The sequence below is a fragment of the Notolepis coatsorum genome (assembly GCF_963971535.1).
Source record: "Notolepis coatsorum genome assembly, chromosome: 9".
Lineage (NCBI taxonomy): Eukaryota > Metazoa > Chordata > Actinopteri > Aulopiformes > Paralepididae > Notolepis > Notolepis coatsorum.
Genome location: NC_140173.1, coordinates 63,754,271 through 63,768,412, shown reverse-complemented (window position 1 = coordinate 63,768,412; position 14,142 = coordinate 63,754,271). Strand labels below are relative to the sequence as shown.

At 43.0% G+C, this 14,142-nt stretch overlaps 1 protein-coding gene across 1 annotated transcript in view; it reads right to left on the bottom strand.

The window, feature by feature from the left end:
- The window catches only part of qkib (QKI, KH domain containing, RNA binding b), a gene marked incomplete at its 5' end in the record, with an annotated part of 124,632 nt that extends 110,961 nt beyond the window's left edge, over positions 1-13,671 (bottom strand). The window contains one exon of the mRNA XM_084321892.1: positions 13,530-13,671. Coding sequence (XP_084178018.1) covers positions 13,530-13,671 — 142 coding nt within the window. The remainder of the gene's footprint in view (positions 1-13,529) is intronic.
- Between the last annotated feature and the right edge of the window lie 471 nt (positions 13,672-14,142).

Below are 14,142 nucleotides of genomic sequence, written 5' to 3'. Positions count from 1 at the left end.
GTATTGATAGCTCTGATAATAAAAAAAATATATATTTTTTTTTTTACTTTTTTCTTTTCATGTCAACGTTCACACGCACAATATATGCTTATTTAGGATTTGACTTGATTCAACAACAAAGCAGTCGGGGCAATGGCAAGCCAAATTTGAAGTTTGGATTTTTTTCTTCTCACAACTGAGGTAGGTAGATTACATTTTTAGAGACTAAAGTACCGAAAAACGTACCGTTGGGTACCGGTATCGATTCACAGGTACCGGTACCGTATTGGTTCAAATGTGAACAGCATCCCTACTGACAAAGCACAATACCTGTTGGTTTTTAGTTGTTCAGGGAAACACATTGTTAATGACATTGACGGATTGTGAATTTTGTGATCGACTCAAATTATATTTATTTGGAAAAATAAATATAGTCACTTTAGAGTGACTAAGAGTCAAAACTGTTCTCTTGGCTTTGTTTTGTTCATATAGTAACGCTCATGTCATGATAAATCTGGTTAGGTCAAAACTACAGGAATATACATAAAAAAATAAATAATTATAATACAATAAATATATATATCGGTTATCGGTATCGACCTTGAGGAGCAGAAAGTTATCGGTATCGATATCGGGGTCAACAAATCAATATCGTGCACCCCTAGACAGAACAGTGATCCTTCTTATACTTTAATTTAACTGTAACTAGGGATGCTCGATATTGGCTTTTTTACCGATATACCGATATTGTCCAACTCTTAATTTCCAATACCGATATCAACCGATACCGATATATGCAGGGTTTCCCCCCCAAAAACGGAATAATTTCAGGTAATTAACATTACATATGTCTTGTTGTGGAATTAACATAACATTATGCATACTTTTGACAATAAATAAAATCAGAATTTGTTCTTACTTGCCTGGGTAAATAAAGGTTGGTTATAGAAATGTAAAAAAAAAAAAAAAAAAAATTTATTGATACCGATACCGCTATTATCACATTTTAATGCCAATATCGGCCGATAATATAGGCAACTGTAACCTTACCTTTATGAACTTCACAAGGGAGTCAATGGCTTCTCTGGCTGAGAGCTTTCCCGGTCTCTTGTTGCGGCCCTGAGGTGATGGTGGCATGAGGTGGACAAGGAGCAAGAGGGAGGACATCTCACTGTCCCATCCTGAAAATACAAAAAATTAAATAAAAAAAATCAGAAATACATTTGACTAAAAGCTGTGTTTCCATTTGTTTAAAAAACAATTCACCCTTCCATTATTATATTCCTTTAATTCAAGCATACCATTGTTCAGTTCTATTGTGTCTGTTGTGGATTCAGCATTCTGAAGCAGGTCTTGAAGGTCGCCGGTCTGGGTGAGGCCATGGCTTTGTTCAAGGACTTTCTGCCTGCAGAAAGTAGGCCACTTCTCCAGGAACTTTGCAGAGATGTCATCACCAAACACCAGACTGAAATCCTGCTCAATCTGCAGACAAGATGGAATAAAACATGGTTGACATTTTTTTGTCATACATTGTTAAATAGTAGGGCTGACCCCTATTAATCGATTAGTCGACTAATCGGTTGAAAGGGGCCGTAGTCGACTGGCCAACCTCTTAGTCGAATATAATATTATATAAAAAAAAAAAAAAATTAAAAAAAATTTCAAAAGAAAAGAGGCATAGAAGCGTGGCTAACGCTAATGGCAGGCATACCAGAGGCTAACTGCCTACGAAAACAGGCACAGAGGCACTGAAAGAGGATTTCATCAGTGGACCAATTGTATGCTTTTGCAGAGGACAAGAAGCCTTCAGTCGACTCCTTCAGACATTAAGCACCCCCCACAGCCCAAATGGAATGATAAAAAAAAGAATTATATATATATATTTTTTTTTTGACAATCCTAGTCGACCATCCAAATCCTTAGTCAGGGACAGCCCTATTAAATAGGTTCACCCTATGACCAGGGATGTGATCTAAATTGTTTAAAAAGGTCATTTTTAATTTCAGTTAGACTTTAATGCAAGCCACATACCATTCCTGTGATGTCTAGGAATCGTGGAAAGGTAGTGAATATTTCAGAGGACTTAATTGGGTCATGCACCATTTCTTGGAGATGGGTGAAGGTCTGTTTCATCTTCTCCTTGATGATTGCTTCATCAGTTGTATGCTTCATCAGTGCACTGGCCTCACGAAACTGGGTGTCTGTGGTTAGCTGGTTTTCCTCACAGAATTTGGACCACCTGTAACAGTGTAGAAACCACACATACTGCTGCAATACTTTCCAGTGATATGCATTTACTATAATGATCCATCTTCACAGTTGCTAGATAAACAGTGGACTGGGACAATCAAAATTACATACCGATCAGTGGCTGAACATTACGGCTCTTCTTTTGTCCCTCTGATGCTACTTTTTGAAGTGATTTCACCCTCCATGCCAGAAACCCACTCCCATCTACTGGATTGTAATACTGCTCCTAAAACACAAGAAGTAAAGAGAAAAAAAAGTGTTATTTGGTTTAAATGGGCATGTGTAAATGTGTTTATTTCTCTCCTTAAAACTTAACACATGCCCTTCTCTGAAGAATTGCTAAAATCAAGGTCAACAGGTAGGACATCTGTGGTTCTGAAATTGTTGAGGTTAGGAAAAATGGTCAGCATACAGAAATGTTAACAAATATTTAGTTGAAATCGTACTCCGCACAGCCCTATTTTAAGCAATTCCAGAGAAGTGAGGAGTAAAGGGGTTGGTGTTTTATGTACCATGCATCTGATTGGATAATGTTATGCATAATGTTGTGTTAATTCCACGACAAGAGATATGTAGCCTAATGTTAATTACCTGAAATTATTCCTTTTGGGGGGGGGGGGGGGGGGGGGAGAAACCCTGCATATATCGGTATCGGTTGATATCGGTATTGGAAATGAAAGAGTTGGACAATATCGGTATATCGGATATCGGTAAAAAAAAGCCAATATCGAACATCCCTAGAAATTATATAACAAGAATGACCTATAAACATAATAATTGTTAGACTAGAAGTCTTTATTTGTCATGCAGTTTTAACACACACACGCAAGATGGGCGACCCACAGGAACACACACACACATGCACTGAGTCGCAGATGAAATGTCTCTCTGCACTTTTCCCTGATGTACTTACATATCCCAAATTGCCCTGGGGATCGGCCAGGTATGGGAATAAGGCAGTGATGCCCTTTGCGTAGTCTTCTTTAACACGCCTTGAAGGACTCGTCCTACAGTGCACACATACACAAGTATGAGATCCAAACAAAAGTATTGCTGTGCCAATGCCTTCTGCACAATCTATGTAAAGCGCTTTGGATAACCATTTATCATTTACCAATTCTGCAAAAAGGAGGATCTTAGTAAAAACCAAAAATGTGTATTGGGTGCGTAATGTTTAGATGACAACATACCCATGCTCTTTTGCCATGTGCGCAACCAATATCTTCACCATGTCGCGTCTTCTGGTATCCGTTAGGGTTTTTGTCCGAGCATAATCGGCAATGATCCTCTCTCCTCCAGCTGTGTCCCTCAGAATCTTTTCAGTCATCTAAGCGGGAGTAAAAAGGGGGGGGGGGACACACACATGGATAGACAGTCATATTTTTAAGCATTGTTCCCACAGGCCCCTAAATTTGGTGGCCAAGTATATTTAACCCTTTCACTGCCACACTACAGAAGGTTAACCCTTTACTATCACACTACTGACGGTTACCGTCGGTAGTGTGATAGTAAAGGGTTAACCTTCTGTAGTGCGGCAGTGAAAGGGTTAACCTGCTGTTGTGCGGCAGTGAAAGGGTTAAGGTGACAAATGTAAACCATGACCCCCCCCCCCATTTTCTCCCCAATTGTACTTGGCCATCCCCAATGCCCATGCTACCCCTTTATCAGAGTCACCATCTCCATTTCAAACAGTCATATGCAAAGCTTATCAAAGTGAGACGAGTCAGGTTAGCACCGTTTCTTGGAGCAGGACTAGACTGCAAAATGATGGTGTCATCAGACTCCCCCTCATTGTCTGCACCAGAGCTGAGAACGGAGCTTTGGCTGGAGTTGCTTGCAGAGGTCCTCACTGAATCTAACAATCATGTAGACATATAAGTGTGATTAGATAGGAATGTTTGTGACAAGTGTAATGTAAAAAGGCCACATTAGATTAGGAAGGATCCACACGTTACATTGGGCATATATACAAAGATCATTTCAAAGTACAAAAATATACAGTACCTGTGTGACATTTTAGGTTAGCCAGGACACGTGTAGCCTTTTTACAACGCATCCGCGTTTCCGGCGCTCTGATTGGCCAGGTCATGTGACATGTGCGCCCAATAGCGTGTTTGCCCATTTCCGCGTCGAACAGCCTGCAAACTACCTGGCGTTCTATCGCCATGCTCTAAGACAAACTCTAACCTTAACCAACTTCGAAGAGTGCCCTTAACCAGTGTAGAAACTTGCCGTCCCACGATTGCCGCTCATGTCACATGACCTGGCCAATCAGAGCAAAAAAAACGGGAAACCGGAAACGCGGATGCGTTGTAAAAAGGCTTCAAGCAGCCAGGACTGTATGGATGAGGCTATAAGGCTCTATGTTAGCAACTCACCTTCAGGATTTGAGTCTTGGGGTGAACAAATCTCCAACACACCCAGGTCTGGTTTCCTTAGAAGGAACTGAAACGCCTCGTTGTCGACTTCAGTGTTTGAGTCATCATAGACCTTTAAGTCCAAGGTACTAGGAATTTCAAATTTCTTGGCAACTATAGACAAAACAAGATTGCACAAGCTTATTGATAAATCTGTTGTGCAATTTATTTAATTTGTATTAATTAAAATGTCATAAAATGGGATATTAAAATAGCCACTGAAAATTTGATCATATGAGGAAGATTGACAGCCTTAATTGACATACTTAACACCGGTTCCTGACAGGCAGCGAGCGTGCGAACTGGAGACGAAATCGTGCGCGACACTGTCCTGATATGAGGCGGCGCGTGTCCGGGTGGCGTGTTGCTTTTTAACAGCGGAGCAGTGCAAGAATGTGACAATTTGACCATGTGACCGCGGCAACGCGGGAGAGCGGCAGTGCGGAAATAGTCTCTAAGACAAACTCTAACCTTAACCAGCTCCTTAACAGCGCCTAAACTTAACCGTTCTAACCTTAACCAACTCCGAAACAATGCCTAACCTTAACCTTAACCTTAACCATGCCTAACCTTAACCGGCGAAAGAATACATGTTAAAAAAAAAATCACGTTAAAAAAAAAAAGTCGGACTTCCGGTTTAGCTGCAATATGTAGCGCACGCATTTGGCAATAGCTCCGCTCCCGACAACGTTAATTTCGTTTAAAAACCTTATTTGGACAATACCAAAAGAGATTAGACCACATCGTATGTATTGATAAGACCTTCTACTAACTATATCAAAAGACAACATGGTTAAGGATAGGGAAAGGACGGGAAAGAAACAAGAAACGGCAACTTCAGCGGCGCAGATTGAAAGACGATCAAGAAGAAACGTTCAAGGCGACGCGGATACAGATCCGTTGGCGACAAGCCCCGACGAGGAGAATAAAGAGGAGATTACACCGAGACCATCGACTATTGTCCCCGACAGGGAGGCAATAGTTGTCAACATAACAGGAGCGACAGGAACAAGCTCCGTGAGAGATAAAGCAGTTGATTTTGAGAAGATAATAGCAGACAAATCCATCGGCATCGTCACTGCACCTATACCTCCAACTGACACAAGCAGTACAATCACACCACCCGATTTCAACTCATTGACTAACCTGATGAAAGAACAGATGGTCGCTTTCAAATTACACATCGAGGAACTCAAAGATGAATTCAAAGCACACGTCGATGCTAAACTCGAACACATCGATGCTAAATTAGAAGAAGTTAAGAAAGCGGTCGCTGTACAGTCCGAGCGAATCACGACAGTGGAGAATACGGTGACAGATATTACACAGCCAGTCAAAGTGAACGAGAACACCATCTGCATTGGCATGACAGAGGTGACAAAAGAGATAGAAAGGGTGGAAGAAGCATGCCGGAGGAAAATACAAGAGGTTAAAGATGAAGCGATGGAGAGGCTACTCGAAACCCAACGCTACCACAGGTGAAATAACATCCGCATTGTAGGACTTGATGAAGCAGTCAATTGCACGACAACTTTCCAACAGTGCTATCAGTGATTTTGGGTAACAACTTTCTAAACACAGTGCCGAAAGTGGACCAAGCTTACAGAATCGGTTCTCGGGAGCAAAGAAACAACGGGCCAAGAGTCATCATTGTTACTCTGCGGAAGACGTCAATAAGAGATGACATCATCAAAATTGCTCGCATCCAACGTGGGAAGCTGAAACATGGTGATCATTCAATATTTATCTATGAGGATCTAAGCAAAGACGCCATCGCTCGACGTCTACCATACAAGGAGGTGATGCAAAAATTGTTCAAGTCTGGCCTCAGACCAAGGCTAACATACCCGGCGCTGTTATCGATCGTGGGCAGGGACGGCCGTAGGATTGGATTACACACACCTAAAGAAGCTGAGGAATATTGGAATCGATATGGAGCAGATCCCCCAAGGCAGAATGAAACACTGTCTGAAAACAGATAAGCCGCTTCATCTCTCTCTTTCTCTGTGTATATCAGTATTAGAATGACTTTTATTGTGTTCATCAAAAGTAGCAGATGATATGCAGGCCGTCTACACCAATGCGTATTGTGTATAATACGATTCGTAATACATTATAATTTCAGACCTCTGGTCTCTGGGGAGACAAGAACATATCATTGGCAATAAGAACATTCTGGAAGATTCTGGGTTTATCGCTCGACTGCCCTGGGTCACTTAGATCATTCTGGAACACAACAACAGTCTATTAGTACTAGTGTATTCTACAACCTTCTAGAATATAATGCACCATGACAACGAAGGCTTGCAACTCTATCATTAAACATCCGGTGTTTATAAACATAGCATATGATCAATTGACTGAAGTTTAATCAGACCTTAATAATACTTAAAAAAATCTACCACACCTAAACGTATGAACACAACAAGGTTATTCTAACAATTTAAGTAATCACTCCACTGATGAAGAGATTGGCACATTGTAGCTCTAAAAGGCTCTGTTTTTCTATTTTATCTAATCACTCAATTCGGTTCTAGTGGCTTCTCCACGTTGAGTATTATTCTATCTCTCACTCCTTATCTTTATCTTTTTTTTATTATTACTATTTTTTCTCTCTTTCTTTTATCTTACATTGTTCTTTTCCATTGTTCTTCACATTAAGGTGTTAATATTTCTCTACAATCTTTTCCTTTTTCCTGATGTTTCCTACATGTTAGTAGAGGGTTCAAATGAATATGTCGATGAAAGTTTATTCTCTTTTTTTTCATTTTTCACAATATTTCATTACAGTAAGGGAAGGTGCAAGACCAAAAGCGACATTCTATTGTATTAGAATGAAAATGTTAGATCCTATGGCAATTAGCATAGGAAGATTAGGATTACAATGCTCAGTTTGGGCAATCCGGTGGACTAAGGGAGAAAGTCATACGCGGAGGATGTGTTTTTGGAACACAGGCCTGTACGACTCTCTGGGTGAGGGGAAAATAGGGGATTTTTATTTGTATATATATATGTTTTTAAGCTCGGCTCTCAACGGGACCTCAATAATTGGATGTACATCTATTGTAGCTTAGCACTCCAGAAGCATTACCAAAAACTACACAAAAACATGCATAGATTATGGCTAGTTTGAATATAATGATATGGAACACTGGTGGGATAAACAAACAACACAAACGCAAAAGCGTGCTCACACTGATGAAAAAAGAACATGTGGACGTGGATCTACTAAGCGAAACGCACATTTTAGAGGAAGACATAGATACGTTAGCGGATAACACATACCATAATATTAGTCACTCTTCTTTTGGTACGAGAACTCGAGGTGTAGCCATAGTCGTCAGACGTAAATTAAATATCGAATTAAAAGGGGTATGGTCGGATGCTGAGGGGCGTATAACTATAGCTAGGATTGTACACAATAACAGGAAAATAGCATTGGCAGCGGTATATGCCCCAAATTTGTACGAAGTGGGTTTCTTCACTTCACTAACCGATGAAATGTTAAACCATCCCGAGTACTCATTTATAATAGGTGCGGATTTTAATGCCATTTGGAATCCAAGGATGGACAAATCTTACCTCGCCTTTTCCAGCGAACAAAAAAATTCATCTAAAGCATTAAAAGATTGGTCAAAGACTACAGGGGTAAATGATTTATGGCGTTCACTTGATCCCACGACCCGAAAGTACTCCTGTCGATCGGCGAGACATAACACATTATCCAGAATTGATTATGTCTTTGCATCCCCGAGACTATTTGATAAATATGAAGTGGAAATGATACCCAATGCGCTTTCAGATCACTGTTATTTACTCCTAAAAGCAACATTTGGTATACTATCTTCCCGGGCCCCAAGATGGCGTTTTAATACTATGCTGCTTAACAACAAGGAATTCATTACACAACTCAAAGAAGCTCTCACAGTATTCCTACGGGAGAATGCAAACACGGTGCAAGACCCCAGAATAATATGGATGTCGGTAAAGTGTATGATCAAGGATTTCACGGATAGATTTTCCTCCATATTGCGCAAAAATCAATGCACAAAACTGTCTGAACTGGAAACGCTGCTTTACTCAACGTTATTTAATTCTTTAAAATACAACAACTCAACTAGACTAGAAAATCAAGTTAACGTACTAAAAACAGAGATCAATGCAATATACAGACAAAAATCGGAAATGCAAATACGCAGCACAAGACAACAGCAGTATTTCCAAGGTTCTAAACCTAGTCACCTATTAGCCATGCGATTAAGAATTAATGCAAAATTTGCAGATATAACTGCCATTAGAAAACAACAAGTACTTGTAACAGACCCCAAAATAATAAACGATACATTCAAAGAATTCTACTCCGACTTATATAATTCAGAAACGACCTTTGATCAAAACAAATTGGACACATATCTTAATCAAATTATTCTCCCTAAACTTTCGGAGGACGACGCTAAACAGTTAGAAGCACCGATCACATTAGAGGAACTCAAGAAGGCCATATCCGAAATGAAAAATGGTAAGGCTCCTGGAAGAGACGGTATCCCATCAGAAATGTACCTTTCTTGTTGGGACATATTTGGACCCTTATTACTAAATATGATCTTATACTCAGTCAAGGAGGGGAGCTTCCATAAACACGACAATATTGCACTCATTTCAGTCCTTCTCAAAAAAGACAAAGACCCCACCGAGTGCGGTAGTTACAGACCTTTAAGCCTCCTCGGAACCGATGTCAAACTGTACTCTAAGGTATTAGCCATCAGATTGCAAAAGCATATGACGTCTTTAGTTCATCCGGACCCAACTGGCTTCATAAGAGGTCGCCTGATCAATGATAACATAAGACGAATACTGCACGTACTAGATGCAGACAAAGAGGACACCACACCTAAGGCGATGCTATCCCTGGATGCTATGAAAGCATTTGACAGGCTGGAATGTGTTACGATAAGGTAAGGTGGCGGTAGAACCCAAGGCAGCAGGATAAGACTAAGCAGGGAGATGAGGCAGGAGTCGACGGTCACAATTGAAAGTCTTTACTTAGCAATGTCAAATGTACATACAAGCATAAATAATAGGCACAGCCATGCTGGCACTAACTACAAAACAAAACCTAACCAGAAGACGGACTGAACACACGAAATAAAAGATGACAAAACAGAATACTAATATACAGGGCCGCCTGGGAGAAATGCGAGGCCCTGTGCGAGATTTAACGCGAGCCCCCCCCCCCCCCCCCCCCCCAAAGGTAAAAAAAAAAAAAAAAAAAAAAATTATATATATATATATATATATATATATATATATTTTTTTTTTTTTTTTTTATATATACAGTCAACATATTCTTAAATAATAGCGCTGCCCGAGGCGGGGCATGATACAGTCAACATATAGCAAAAGAGAGAGCGAGAGAGAGCTCCCGTTCTACAGTCAATATACAGTGTACAGAGAGAGAGAGAGAGAGAACATGTGTGTTTGTCATGTGTGTGTGTGTTAGAGAGAGACTAGAGCATGTATGACAGATTCAAAAGGACAAAGATCAACACTTAAATCCAAGAGAGAGAGAGAGAGAGAGAGAGAGAGAGAGAGAGAGAGAGAGAGAGAGAGAGAGAGAGAGAGAGAGAGAGAGAGAGAGAGAGACATTGGAAAGAAATTGAAATGCTATTTGGCCCTAAACAGGGAGTACACAGTGGCAGAATACCTGAGCACTGTGACTGAAGATCCTTGAGCACAGCCTAGCCATCGAGAAAGGCCGCCATAGGCAGACTGTGTGTGTTAGAAAGAGAGAGAGAGAGAGAGAACATGTGTGTTTGTCATGTGTGTGTGTGTTAGAGAGAAACTAGAGCATGTATGACAGATTCAAAAGGACAAAGATCAACACTTAAATCCAACAAGAAGAGGGTATACCAGAGAAACCAAAGCAGCAAGGAGCCAATGGCCGACATCAGCTAAATAGGCTAGCCAGGTACTGTGACACCAGGCCACACACAGCTTTGGCCAATGGCCCAACGCTACCCAAGCTACACAAACGACCATTCACACACAGCACATGTCGTATCTCCAAATGTTGTGAAGTAGCATATGTTTTGCCTGGAAAAAAACATCGTTATTAACAAAACATTCGGGAGGGGAAGGAAGGAAGAGTGGGGTAATGTCATGACATTTTCATTAATCTTAGTTACCTGCACGAGGTACGCAGGGCGAAAGGCCGCAACACAGGTCTCCACGTTGACGAAAGGCCTCTCGCTGGCGGGACAAAAAGCTATGGCCAGAGCCTTGTCATGGTGCAGGGCCCGACTACATCTTCTGTCAAAGGGCCTGCTATTCTCAAGGCTAACTGATAGCATCAAACGAACGTTCCCAGCTGACGCTAAACAGCTAACTGGCTAACAGTTAGCTCAATCAGGCACCTGGCTGTACAGCCAGGTGCTCTCACCACCAGGCACACACCGTTAGCGTTAGCTACTAGTAGTATTAGCTAGTCCAGTGGTTCCCAAAGTCGGGGTCGCGACCCAAAGGTGGGCCGCGAGCAGCCACGGGTGGGCCGCGAGATGATTTAAAAAAAATAAAAAAAAAATAAAAAAAACAAAAAAAAATGTTTTTTTATTTTTTATTTTTTTATTTTTTTATTTTTTATTTTTTTGTCAGGTCACTGAACTTAGAACCAGGCCAGGACAGTGTTTCTAGTTGTATTCTAAAATGTGACTATATGGTTTTATATTAACTTAATAAATAAACAAAAACGAAAAATCTACTTATTTCAACGAACATTTCAAACTAAATAACAGATTATGCACATAAAACGCTGAAAACAACCGAAGCAACAATAGTATTTTAATGAGGCTATTATTATTATCATTATTATTTTGCAACAAGTTAGCCCTCTCATAAATAGCACATATAAATGAATAACTAACTTGAACTAACTTAATAGGATTGAAGTGATATTTGGCTTAAAAAATCGTCACCTGGCAAAAAAAAAAAAAAAAAAAAAAAAGCCCGACGATGTGCATTGGGCCGCGGCTCTCTGACGCTTATTTTCTGGGCCCTGGCCTGAAAAGTTTGGGAACCCCTGAGCTAGTCGACCAGTTTGGCTCCAGAGAGAGAAAGAGAGATGTCAGGTCCACGGCGGGTATATAATCATAGGTTGACTCACGTCACTCACCATAACGCAGTATCAACGTGGAAGGAGACTTTCTTGGCCCCACGGTGTAATTTCTTCTTCATCTTCTTCGAGTACTTTCCGGCAGACTGGACACCTTTCGGCGTATTGCTGCCTAACAGATTTATCTGCTCACAAGTTCTCTTCTCCTTCTTTTGAAAAGACATCCACTCGCCTCGCCTCGCTCCTCTGGATAGGCCGTTAGCTAAGCTAGCTACTAGCCGACAGCATCATGGCTATCCCGACTGAACCACACGTTAGCACTCAATATTATAACGTAGCTAAAGCTAACTAGCTGTCCCTGTTTTTAGCCGGGATGGCTAGCCTGACTGAACTGTCTAACATGCAACAACTTTCATCTTCAGTCCATCTGCCGAACGATGTCCTCTTCACCTTGTCTGGGATAAACTCCAATGCTGCACGCGCGGAATAGTCAGACGCTTTAGAATAGTGTAACCCCTCCCCTCATTGAAACCAATGCCTGCTGCAGAGCACCAGAGCTCCAATAGTGACCCAGGTGCAGACCCAGGAACAAGTCATTCTACAAACGTGTCTAATGTGAAATATATAAGCATATAAGCAAAACTAGATTTTAGGTCTGTGATGAAAAAGGGCCTCGCGGGAAGGGGGGCCTCGCAAAAAAATTAAAAAAAAATTAAAAAAAATAATAAAAAAAATTAATAAATTTTTTTTTTTTTTTTTTTTTTTTTTTTTGCGAGGCCCCCCTTCCCGCGAGGCCCTGTGCGACCGCACTGCTCGCACACCCCCTGAGGCGGCCCTGCTAATATACACTTACTTTAGACAGAGCACAACGTTTGACACAGACATCACAGGAACAGGTAACAAGGAGGAACAGGAAGTATGTCGCCACACAGAACAGAGGAAGACGACCTACTTAAATACTATGCTAATTATAAGTGACAACACCTGGTGAGGCCAGTCCAAACATACAGAAACAATAAACCACAAACTAGACTAAATCAATACACAACAATAACAAAGGCAATATCACAAACCACAACCAGACAAGGGGAAGACCATTACACAAGGAAAGGAAAATGCAAGGACAGCAAACATGAAGCAATCAAATCAACAATAACAAAGAAACACAAAATGGTGGCTCGTCTCATCTGGCCCATCTGATGCTGACCACTAGGAGGTAGGAGACCAATGTTAGGAGGGAGGAAATGTTCACTGTTCCTTTCATAACCGGCCCAGCCAGGGCCGGCCCTAGGAACGTTACAGTACCTCCCCTCCAACGGGGGGCTTCCAGACCCCCAAGAATATCGTCCATCCACGGGCGAAGCAGGAGGCCGGGACCCCGGAAAAACCCCAGGGCGAGGACCTGGAGAACTGGGGCCTGAAGGTCGAGGAAAAAACCCAGGAGGGGCATAGCAGCCAGGAGGAGCGAAAACGGGCGCAGATGCCCGGAGAGGGGGGGGGGGAAAGAAACAGGGAACTGGAGAGGGAAGCTAGACCCGGGAGCAGCGGCCCGACGAGGGGGGGTGGGGACGGGCACCAAAACCCGGGGAGGAGGGCTAGACCCGGGAACAGCGGCCTGACGAGGGGGGGTGGGGATGGGCACCAAAACCCGGGGAGGGAGGCTGGGCCTCGGAGCAGGATCCCGGACGGGAGCCCCTCCAACCACCGGACCAGGAACCGGTCCAGGAGAGCCGGAACGGAGGTGCGGCGGCGGCGACCCCCGGAGCAGGACCCACCATAGACCACGGCGAAGACCACGCCGAAGACCACGCCGAAGACCACGGCGGGGACCAGGACGCCGGTCACGGCGTGGGAGTGGACCAGACGGGGCTCCAGGACCAGTCGAGGAGCCGGGACCCGGCGTTGCAGCCGGACCATTCGTAGAGACTGGGCTGGGCGTGGAGACCGGTCCGGTCTCGGCGGCGAGGCGTGGTGTAGAGGCCGGAGATGAGGAACAGAGACCCGGCGTTGCAGCCGGACCAGTCGTAGAGGCTGGGCTGGGCGTGGAGACCGGTCCGGTCTCGGCGGCGAGGCATGGCGTAGAGGCTGGGCTGGGCGTGGACGCCGGAGGGGGAGTGATGACAGCCGGGGCTACACCGAGCGGAACCAGGCTGGCAGCGATGGCTGGGTCAGCTGTGGAGGCCTTGTCTGCTGCACTAGCCACGTTATCCCTCCGTGTCTTGCCAGCTCTCGGAGGTCTGGGAGCTGCGGGGGCTGGGCTAACAGTGGGGCCTGGATTGGCTGTAGGGGAAATGTTAGCTGGGGAGATCCTGTTAGCCCCAGGAGCTAGGCTAACAGTGAGGTTAATGGCAGTAGGGAAGACCTCGCTAGCTGTAGGTACAATGCTAG